This window comes from Microchirus variegatus (assembly GCF_963457635.1).
Source record: "Microchirus variegatus genome assembly, chromosome: 11".
Taxonomy (NCBI): domain Eukaryota; kingdom Metazoa; phylum Chordata; class Actinopteri; order Pleuronectiformes; family Soleidae; genus Microchirus; species Microchirus variegatus.
Window position 1 is genome coordinate 18,909,524 of NC_139812.1, and position 12,014 is coordinate 18,921,537.

General features: G+C 38.9%; 3 protein-coding genes across 3 annotated transcripts in view; all 3 read right to left on the bottom strand.

The window, feature by feature from the left end:
- Positions 1-2,407: 2,407 nt before the first annotated feature.
- Positions 2,408-3,756, bottom strand: LOC310933831 (neuropeptide Y receptor type 4-like; the record flags this gene model as incomplete). Its single annotated transcript, XM_083897401.1, is given in 2 exon segments — positions 2,408-3,114; positions 3,117-3,756. Coding segments are annotated over 2 exon segments (1,347 nt in total).
- Positions 3,757-7,205: 3,449 nt separating this feature from the next.
- On the bottom strand, positions 7,206-10,544 carry LOC310933658 (beta-microseminoprotein-like). The gene is made up of 4 exons (XM_083897193.1): positions 10,521-10,544; positions 8,305-8,407; positions 7,996-8,098; positions 7,206-7,426 (listed from the first exon to the last, which is right to left on the bottom strand). Exons 1-4 carry the CDS (start codon positions 10,521-10,523, stop codon positions 7,303-7,305), a joined length of 333 nt encoding a protein of 110 aa, XP_083753319.1. The 5' UTR covers positions 10,524-10,544; the 3' UTR covers positions 7,206-7,302.
- Positions 10,545-10,795: 251 nt separating this feature from the next.
- Positions 10,796-12,014, bottom strand: part of LOC310933699 (sphingomyelin synthase-related protein 1-like) — a 9,337-nt gene continuing 8,118 nt past the window's right edge. Inside the window, exon 6 of the mRNA XM_083897245.1 lies at positions 10,796-12,014. This exon is cut by the window's right edge and continues 1,456 nt beyond it. The gene's annotated coding sequence lies outside the window, so the exon portion shown is untranslated.

Here is a 12,014-nt window from a genome sequence, read left to right on the forward strand (position 1 = left end):
GTATTGTTGTGGTATTTTATTGTGTCCTGTGTGCCTAATAAAGTGGCGGTGAACGTACGATTTTATTTATGTATTTTTATTAAATCGCACGTGTATATTATAAAAGGCTAAAATCAAGATACGTGAAGCATGAAATCACGGCAGGAACATTTTGTATACGGTAAATTGATGACGCAAATGAAATCTGAGCACAGCTGTGGTTCGCTAACTACCCGGACACAACGTTACAGTACAAAGTACATGTTTTCGACAACTGGTATCGATTAAAATATATACATATACGTTCATTAATACATTTATACTACTCTGGAAGTAACAGTCACATTAATTGTAGTTTCCATTACATGTTTACCTCAAGCTTTGCGGTTAAACTGGCGAGCTAACTAACTTTGTTAGCGTCATGCTAGTGTGGCTAACGGGGGAGGAAGGGGGGTTCACACTTCCGTAATGTGTTGTGACATGACGTATAAAACATGTTTTATAAATGTTAACAGTGCACACACACGGCCACAATTGACCCTCTGTGTTCTACGTGTTTGCGGGGAACTTACTTTAAGCAGCGGGGAGGACTAAATTATGCAGTTCAGACAAATGCCGAGCGACAGAAAACATCGTTCCCGGGTGCAGTTTGTGAAGCAATGCATTATGGGACAGAAGGCAATCATTGGCTGATAAGGGAGCAAACGTCACTTCCTGCCCAGATACTATGCAAATATGGGGCGTTAGAATGAAAATCATAATTAAAATTCTGACTTTCTTGAACAAGTTCTTTTTCGTCAAAATTAACAATGTAAATCATCAAAATTTTAGTCAAAATACTTTTTTTGACGTCACTTTCTCCATAACTATCTAATTGTGGTTATGGTTAAAGTTAACCATTAGTGAGAGATAACACTGTGTAGGCTGTCTATGTGATGTCCATGAATGCATTGTCCGAAGTTTTTCTGAATTTTTCTGAATTAATTTTTCAGACATCTCATGTACGTATTTTCAGACACAGATTATCTCAGATCAAATAATATTCGGTATTTTGTATTTGTGAGTTTCTGAATTAGTTTGGGAAAAAAACTTTTAAACAATCTAATCTTAGACAACACTCGTTTTTACCAAGCAATTAAAATATTGGTCCTCACATTCAATAAACAGGCTTCACGGTAATCCTACCGGGGAGATTATAAAACCAGGCGCATACTTACAGTCTGTGCCATTATAAGGAATAGTAATACGATGCATTAGCAAAGACACCCAAATGGTTAATATAAACATTTCAAAAGCCTCACACAAATTCTGATATTACTGGTTTATTTATTAATCCCAGTGTACATTTCATCATCATATCGTATACATCATAAACTGTTACATAATACCTTCATAAGTCATATAAATTACACAGTTAGACCTTGTATTTGTCCTCACTAACTTCACACACTGCTTGTACTGCACACATATGCCGTAAACATACAAAAGTAGTAAAATGTGAGAAATACAAATGCAGCAGTCTACTCATTAAATGTTTTTTTGTTTTTGTTTTTTTTAAATGTGACTCGTATAATAACAAACTGTTACTTATTTTTTCTCAGTACAAACAATTCCATAACAATTTAAACAAGAGAACAGGCATGCATTTGTAGAAATGTGTTAAGTGGCACAATCCTTGAATACTAGAGTTGTCCTTTCTACACGCCACTGATTCTCCACTCGTAAACACTTTACCACAGGAGCAATTTTGAGCTGAGAAGTGACAGCGATGAAGGCTTCAGTACAGTCACATATATTCATTAAAGACATTGAGTAAGAAATGCACAGGAATGAACAATGGGCAGAGCTACTTCACTCGAATCAAACCAGAGCCACCGTGTAGACCTTTTTCACAGAAGACATTCTGCTAAAAGCACACTTCAGGATATCTCAAAATGTCTTCCGTGAAAAGGGCCTGTTCATTTATCACTTTTGCTCTTTTTTGACAGCTCCATCAACATTCTTTGTATGTTGATGGAGCTTTCAGTTTGCTTTACAACATGCTTAAAATAAATTAGTTGGTATTGTCTTATGCTTTGTGTGTGAGAAGTCTAATTAACACCAAACTAGACATTAAAGTATTTCCTGCAAGTATAAAATGGATGAATGTTTTATTTATTTTTGGTTGTACTACATGCAAAAAAAAAAAACACAGTAGAGGAATAAACATTCATATTTACAGTTGGAAATGGTAAATCACACATTCTTTTAATGCTTTTTTTTTTTTTTTTTTTTAAACATTAAGATGCTCCTTTGGAATTAGTATATGAAAATAAAATGTTAAACTACACTGCAAATAATGACAACACATTTGCATGTACATTGTCAATCAATCAATCAATCAATCAATCAATCAATCAATCAATCAATCAGTAAATCAATCAATAAATCAATCAATCGAGTTTCTCCTGCAGTTCAGAGGCACAGAGGAGTGGGACACTTCCATGTGCACAATGGACATAGGGAACTGCTCGCACTCTTCTTCCAGTGGGTGGCAGCGGCAGTGCAAGAACACCTCTCTCACCTCCTGCCTAAAGTTGGAGTTGAGGAAGCCGTAGATGATGGGGTTGATGCAGGTGGACGACATGGCCAATAAGTGGCAGAGTGAAAAGAGCAAGTTGTGGTGGCAGATGGGCAGAGCCTCCTGGTTCCAGTCCGATACCACATTGAAGATGGTGAGTGGCAGCCAGCAAAGGGCAAATGCTGTAATGAGGGCGACAAGCATGATGTTGATTCGGCGGCTTTGGGCCATTCGCTGGCTCTCTGGGGTCCTGGCGCGGTCAAGCATCTCTTTGCGGTGACGAAGGCGCACAAAAACTCTCACATAGCAGAGGAGGACCAGCAATAGTGGGCCACAGTACTGGAAGAGCAGGAGCCACGTGGTGTAGGCGAGCCTGTGTTGCTGGGACGGCCAGTGCTCCAGACAGGCCTCCATGTGTGGAATTGTGGGTACAAAAGACAAAAAGGTGCGGTATGAATTTGTCGGCACAGATGAGTTTTTGTGTGTGTAGGAGGCAGGCTGAGGCAGAGACACGTTGATGTAAGCCTGAGACGAGGCTTGGTGGAGAAGTGGAGACTGGGGCAGGATTACGTTAAGGGCTCATTTGTGAGAAGCTGAAAGGCCAAGAACGGCGTGGAGGTGAAGCAGGCCAAAATCCAAATGATGACAACTGCCATGTAGGCCTGAGGGACACTCGGTTTCCACCCAGAGGGGTTGAGGATGAGCTGATGTCGTTCCAGAGCAATGAAGACCAGAGACAGCACAGAAACGGTCACAGACACACACTGGATGAAAGGCACCAGACGACATAATAGCGACCCAAACACCCAATGATCCATCAGTGTGTATATGACGGTGAAAGGAAGGCAGAAGACGCACACCAGAATGTCAGAGAATGACAGGTTGCAGATGAAAATGCTGGTGACGTTGACTTTTTCTCTCCGGCGAGCGATGATGCAGATGAGGCCGATGTTTCCCACCAGCCCGAGCACCATTGTCACGCTGTACCACAACACTAGAAGCCCTGTGAGTACAGGAGACATATGGCACTGCTCGTCGTGCCCGAGAACAAAGAGGTTTGACAGGAACTGGGTCTCATCCCCTGGCCACTGCACAGACTCATGACTGCCCCTTCCCTCGTCTGACGGTAGGGAAAGTGGAGCGGTGGAGCTGTTCAGCGGCGGCGATGGACTTGTCGTTGATGGAGAAGACTGGCTTTTGTTGCCACCCAAGGACATTTCACCAGGAGTTCAGTGGCACCAACCTCCAGGATCACACTGTCCATCCCAGCCCTCTGAAAACATGCATCTGAGAGAGACACACACAGGAAATAAAACAAAAATCACTTAGACAGAGCTTCCTAAGTATCGAAATGTGTTCACATACAAGTGATAGTGTTATTCAGGCCTGAAAACATTGTTGACTACAGCTTTTTATTATATATAATAATATTTTCATTTAAGTTATCAATTCATTCTCATCTTTTAAATATACTTTTTATTTGCAAATCACACACATAAATAGAATAAAAGACAATCAAATATAATATAAAAGACAATATAATTCAACAGTGCTGTGTGGCCATTGAGAGTGTGATATTCTGAACATGTGAGCTTTTAGTTTGGATTTGAAATGTGGGAGGGAGTCAGTGTTTCAGAGGTCAGGAGGGAAGGCGAGGGAGGGAATGTCATTTTAATGTCTTGCTTTTATTCTGTGATTTTCTTAATGTACTTCTATGCCCTTGTAAAGCACTTTGCCTTGCCCTGTGTATGAAGAGTGCTGTACAAATAAACTTGGAAAAGGAAAGTTCAAACTGTGGCTGAGGAAGAAAGCATTAGTCTGGCACTTTGGATAATATTATCACTTTGTCTAAGCCTAAAAGCCTCTAATTTGGCTCAAACTAGAGATCTCTACTAATATAATTGCATGGCCTGCCGTGAGATTTAGTTCAAAAGACAATATTCAAATCATGATAAAAATGGTTGATGATTTGATCTGTATTATGATTCTGATTCTGAAGTATTGTGATTTAAGTAAGTGTCAATGGTGAATTTATTTTCCTCCTTAAGCAAGGCAAAGCAGTGAAATGACATGAATCATAATAAAAGCAAGACATCAAAATGACATTAGAAATGTAAATAGTCATTAAATCATGAGGGATAAAAGTGTGATGTGAATAAAAAAGTGCATTTAAAAGATTCTTAACTAATTATTTAACAATTTAAAAAACACTGCAGTAAACAATAATGTTTTCAGGCCTGATTTAAACCAGAATTTAACGATACATGTCTTTATATAATAATACAATAATATAATTGTATTATCATGCAATAGATATTACCCAGAGTTCACTGGGCTAGTGCTGCAAGAAAATTAAATAAAATGCTTCAAATTAAACAAACATTTTTTTTCAAAAACCTGGTTTGCAGAAAAACCTGATCAACAGAATACATATATATAATATATATACGTATATATATATATTATATACGTATATATATATATATATATATATACATATTATGTATATATATATATATATATATACGTATATACACACACATATAAATGGTCCAAAAGAAATAACTATACATACATTTTCTATTGGTTTATGACCAAATACCTACAAAAACCAATCACCTGGAGCTGTTCAGTGCTGAATTACGATGATGAATACAACGGTAAATATTTGTGATTTAGCACGTTATATGAGGAGGTGTCATTAGCTGGTGTCATAGCACAGCTGAAAGAAAACACATCTTTACATAATTTACACTAACAGACAATAAAAATAGACACAAGGTCGTGGTTTTTTTTTCTTTCTCTACACGATGTGGATTTTATGCAAAGAATCTCCCACAGCAGCACAGAGTCAGTGTCAAGGCTTTATCTTTCGGTAACACTATCACACTTTCTCTTTTTCTGTAAGATCAATGCTCACACTCAACCAAATCCTCCAGGTGCAGCAGATTAATGACAATAAGATTGCCGTGCATACACAACAACAAATGATGTAATATGTGGTAGTGAAAGGGCACGACTGTCACAATCCGAAAAACTAATCTCTCTCTCTCTCTCTCTCTCTCTCTGTCTTTCTCCTGTACCATGTGCTGTGAAAAGCAGCATGGCAAAGAGAAGAGCCTGTTATTTCCCCATTGATGTTGCACACACTTAGCTATCAGCCCCTTCACACTGCATCATGATTAACCGACACTGGCAGTGTGGTAAGTGAGCTGCAGGCGGGAAGGCACGACATCGTCCTTTCTCCCGGGGGGGGGGGGGAAGAAACAGCTTTTATTTGTCACCTGCAGCCAGTTGTAACAGGTCACAGGAAGCAGAAAAATATGGGCAGAAAAAAGCCCCCCCCCCCCCCCCAAAAAAACCCAAAAACAAAAACAAAAAAATAATTAATAGGCAAGTCTGAACTTGTCTTGATACAGTGATGTGACAGTGACACATACACATGCAGCAGCGTCATGTGGTGGTTCCTGTGTGAGTCTCCTCCAGAGAAAACATCTGCAGGATAAGGAACACTGTGACCTGCTCTGCACTGCACTGCCCATCATATTCTATTCCGTTTTCTTCTTCAGTGAAGTCTGACAAAATGGTGCGTTCTGACTCACTGTCGTTTTCCCGGCAGCACAATATTGCATGTACTACAAATGTAAAATGAAATGAGTGTTTAACAATGAGTACAATACAAACAAAGTGTCATTTACCGACGTAATATGAGCATCAAGTAGATTTGAAAATCCAACTTAAAAAAAAAAAAAAAAAAAAACATTAAATGCATTATGTGCATGTTAAACATTCATATGTTTAGATATAAAATGTAAAAATGCTTTTATTACACGTTTCAACAACCTTTTCACCTTCTGCGTGTGGAGGCACGAGGATATCGGCAGCACACACTGATGAGAGCTCGACTTGAAATAATGGCTGGAGCCTCATTATTCTCTGCTGGGGGTCTCAGGGACTGTGGGTGAGAACTCCCGAGACATTTCTGCTAAGAAAGCTGTCACAGACACTGCTTTTATCCACATTTTCACACTGAATATTAAACATTCATGCGATCCAGGTTTTTATTTAATCTCGTGTCTGTCTTATTTTTTCTATTTTTTTTTACACCCATGCAGGTTTACGTGAAATTTGGATGCATGATTTATGCCTTGTAGGCTTCTATTGTTTGGAGGCATCATTCAGTGCCAAAGGCAGAGGCAGACACATGTAGCACACCTGCACATCTGTGGACACTGAGAGACAAAATGACAGTGGGGGTGGTGGTGGGGAAACAGGAGAGCATACATTTCACAAGTGATCAACTAATAAAAGAATGAGCCTCACTCTAAGTAAAAAAAAAAAAAGAGGAATGAATCACTTACGTGATGGGCTGGCGGCGTGGAGTGTCTCTGTGATGCCAGGGCGACAACGATGGTCTGAACAGGTGTGAATCCACGGAGAGGAGAGTTGGAGATGATGAGAGCCTCAGCGTTTGTGTCAGAGACAGCAGCTACTGGAGGAGCATTGCTATTATTGGGCTGTTAGAGCCCTTTGGGTGCCATACAGACTCTCTGAGTGCCAAGCTCTGCTGTCACACAGTGGTGGATTCATTCAATTACATCCTGATAATGACAACAGCTGCACGTGCAGTAAAGAGACAATGAGCAGGAGGATGATGGTAGGTCATGACTTTATTTCAAATGACATTTAAAAAGACCAAGTGTGATGATTAGTCTTTGTCTTTGGCCACCTACTGTACGGCCAGAGCAAAGGTCACACGGTGTTCAGTTAAGGTCACAATCTTTTGTCTTATCCGACTTCTGCACGGCCCTGAAAGTGCAGTTTGTTTTATTTATAGCCAGCTCACACTCATCAGGAAGGTCAGCAACATCTTCTGCATCAGGAAGGCTGAGAAACACAGATCAAAAAACTGTCTCAATGAACGTATCATTACATTTTTACATTAAAAAATACATATACATTAAATCAGAATTGCAAGACAAATCGAATCTGTACAGAAGCGTATTGCATTCACCTAAGATCCTTTTTTTAAAAAAAATTTTAAAGCTCTGTTTTCACAAGATTTTTGTTCAGAGTCTGTTTTTACGAGATATTTTCGGGGTCAGTTTTTACAAGGAGATGTTTTGTTTTCACAATATTTTTCTTACAGGGTCTGTTTTTAAGCAAAAATATCATTAAAAGAGAGCATTTTTAAAAATAATTTCAGGTGAATGCAACATGCTTCCGTAAATGTGCACCCAGGTATTGTGACACAATCGAACTGTGACAAAATAAACCTGTCCCAGTTGCAATCAGTACTATTTGAAGAAACTATAGTCTCGTCTTGCCATCCTCCCAACCTGAACGCATCTGATACAATCCCTTGAATATCTTAAAGCCAAGAAAACAGTGCTTTTGTTTAGTTTTAACAAAAAGTGACGTAATGATAATCATTAATCAAAGTGTGGGAGTCTTACATGTTGCAGCAGGTTATATCATCTTTTGTGCATGAGCAATCGATACAGTCCTTCACCCAGTCAGTGCCAAAGTCATGCAGGATTCCATCTTTATCCAAACACCCTGTATGTGAAGAGACAAGGTCACACTGTGATAAGAGTTATTGCTGTGAATAAGTGTGTCGATGTGTGCACTGCATGGTGTGGTCTTGACACATTTTGACTTCACTGACAGGTGTTAAATAAACCACGCAACACCTGGATGGTGCAAACAAACATAGCAGAGGGTTTTCCCCAACAGGTGATAATGTTGTAATGGAATAAACTGACCCTTCGGAGGATTTTTCTCATCTTTGACCATGTCCACAGTGGTGCACACAGCGTGGCAGAGTGGAACCAGTGCCAGAAGACAAATGAACACACGGAAAGTCCCCTGAAAGAGAAAAAGATCACAGTTGTTAATGCTCCATTTAATCAATGTATGCTCATATCTCTGCAGACCTGAAAAATTAATAGTTTGCTTTGGTTGTTAGCTGGTTTACTTTCCTTAAAGAGAATAAAAGGTTTGTCACAATAACATTATAATGGAAAGTAATGAATAACATGTACTTGCGTTACCGTGACTGAGTAGGTTTTTTTTTTGTTGTTCAACTGCTCAATAATGCAAATATCGAATCAGCCAATCACATTGCAGCAACTCAGTGTATTTATTCATGGAGAGTTCCAACCGAGCATCAGAATGAGGGAGAAAAACAACAGCTATGATTTGAATGACTTGGAACGTGACCTGGTTGTTTGTGCCAGACTGTCTGGTCTGAGAATTTCAGTTTCCAGAGTATGATCCAAAATAAAGGGAGAAAATATCCACTGAGCCGCAGAAATGTGGGTGAAAAAATATCCTGTTTGATGCCAGATGTCAGAGAAGAAAAGGCAACAGCAACTCAAATAACCACTCATTACAAGCAAAACATGCAGAAGACTGAATCTGAATGCACAAACACATCAAATACATGAAGCAGATGGAGCACAGCAGCTAGCCTCACTGGCCATTTAATTAGGTACACATAAAAATACCTTTTAAAAAGTGTTCAGTGAATGCAAATAATAATAAGAAAAAGATTTAATCTTTAGGGCCACAGATTTCATCTATGCTGCAGGGGGTATATACGAAAGGGTATTAGGGCCACTTGTTAAAATAATAATAATAATAATAATAATAATAATTGAAAGAAATAAGATTAAAATCAGAATTTCAGAATTCTGACTTTTTTCCTCAGAAATGTTGAATTCTGGGATTAAGGTTGGGTTTACACGGCAACGCTCCCGGGTGAAACCGACAAAATATTTTATCAGATGTGCCTTTCGTTTAGACGGCGACGGCGTTTTTGGGGCTTAAAAACGCAAAAAATCAACCCACCCTCCACAGTGGAAATCTTAAAAACGCTCCGCTGTCGCGTTCCCGTCTAAAGGGTTGAAAACGCAAAAGTGTTTTCTGAGCTGCTCACGCTGGCACGACGCTGAAGTTGGTACCACATTCGACGCTGAAGTTGGCACCACATTCGCCTCAGGTTCTCTAAAGAGAACCGGGGACGAATGTGGTGCCAACTTCAGCGTCGTCACGCTGGCTATCCTCCTGTACGCTGAGGTCAGATCCATGTGCATTACAGACAAACAACAACAAACATGTCGGATTCGATCCATCAGTCCGACAATCAAGTTGTCTTAGCTGCTCTGATACCTATCCAGGAGTCATTTCAGCAATTATGCCGAGTTAATGTTGTGGTTTTTCGACTGTGCGACTCAGCGCTACGAGAGAGAAATAGAAGGACGTTTCAGCGCTCCTGGTGTTGTTGTTTTAAAGTGCTTCACAGTGCCACCTAGCCACCTAGCATGCATACTACATCAAATTTCACACACTTTTGCGTCACCGTGTGCATGCAGATTTCCACCCAAAGACGCTCGTCTAAACGCGAAATAAAAAGTGGGAACGCAACGCCACTTTTGCGGTTTGTGTTCAGATCGTTGTCGTGTAAAGCCAGCCAGAATTCTGAGATTAAGAAATCAGAATTCTGAGATTAAAGTCAGAATTCTGAGGGGAAAAAAGGTCAGAATTCTGAGGAAAAAGTCAGAATGCTGAGATCAAGAGATCAAAATTCTGAGGAATAAAATCAGACTTCAGTAATCTGGGATTTAAACCAAAATTCTGACTTTAATCTCGGAATTCTGTTTTTTTTTTCTCAGAAATTGAAAAAAGCCAAAATCCATGCTGTTTTTCTTTTTTTTTTTTACATGTGGCTTTAATACTATTCTGTAGAAATGATAGCATTTCAAAATCAATGTATAAAAATCAATTTATAATTTGCAAAATAACCCATGATGTGAATCACGAATTACAGGATGTCTTTTCTAAATCATTTATCATTACCTTTAAATTGCTGTTGCTGTATTTTTTTTAAAAACAAGACTCTGCCACCACCACACAAATGATGTAATCCTGACATATTCATAATCTCTTCTCATTTAAACATGCGGTGCGAAATACGTACCATCCTCAGATATGTTGTAAGCCACTCGACAGGAAGATGATGTGCATGACAACTCAGACAAACGCTTTATATAAAGGTGTGAACCCCTGCCTATTTTTCACTGGAATTTAGCGATGTTTGTTTTCAGGGAAGACCAGTAGGCAGAATGTTTATACTGATGTGGCGTATTAAAGGCTACACCCTATTCAATCATAACATTTTCACCCATAACAGAATATTCTGACTCCAACTGAGGCTCGAGTTCTTATAACTTTTATAATCAGATTTATTAAAGAAACTGATTTTAGACAGAAAAAGACAGGCAGAAATATAAAAACAGCTTTCCCTTACGTGTAAACCTTTTTTTATACATGGAGCAGTAAGTAGAGCATTTGGACTGAAAAAAGCCCCGCGATTTGTAAACAATATACGCTCTGGATTAATGATGACATTGTAAATGACACAGTGGTTACTCAAGTGTTTGTCAGCAGCTGAAAAGTCAGTCTTTGTTCTGCGTTAGTGAGACTTATATAAACTCCAGTTTCATACCTTTCTACACATTCTTTTAACAAATGTTAAAAATGTTAAAACACTTGCCTCAGTACAACAAAAGTCAAAGTATACTTGTACAAAAATATTCAGAGCATGTCTTTTGACAGAGAGCTGGATGTTTTGTTCTGTCGTTTTTCGTCTTAAGAAAGAATCCTCCTTCGGAGGAACAAAATATCCTGCTTCAGAGTGCCCTTTTCAAAACACTGGAAACGATACCCATGAATCGCTTTGAAACAGAGAACGCTCCACCTGCTCTGTATACACAGGTGCGGGCGTCTTAATCAAGTTATTAGACAAAACAACACACACATCCGTGCAGAATAAACAACAAAATGTCAAGATGGAGGAAAAGAAATAAAGAACTTTCTTTCTAGGCCAAACGTACAGAAACTCCACAGCTGCTAAGTGAAAATTCACAATTCGTGGCACGATTAAGTATCTTAAAGATTAAGCTCGTGTTCACTTATACTTCGCTTGAGTGGATGTGATATTTATCACACACACACAAAGCCCACAAGAATATTTCATCATCTAAAGTACTCACGAAGTGGAACGTGTCATGACATCACTGCTAAGATATTTTTCTAGTACGAGGATGAGTGAAACTGTAGAAAGTGGTTTTTAACAGTTTTTTTTTTTTTTTATATGTACCAGCCTGAGTCTGAATTTACGTCGGCGCTCTTTCAGCTGGGGTAGATTATAGATTATACTCCACATTAGAGACATTTGTTTGAAACTTTTTTCATTATTAAACCAAGATTTCTGATTGTTTTAGCTTCTTAAATGTGAATATTTTCTGGTTTCTTTGCTCCACAAAACAAAGACATTTGAGAACATCATAATTTCCAGATTTGACAAATGCCGATCGACCTTTTATGGAACAAACGATTACTTGACAGATTAACCGACGATGAAAATAATTGTTAGTTGCAGCTCTGCTCCACATAAGAGAATACTTCTTAT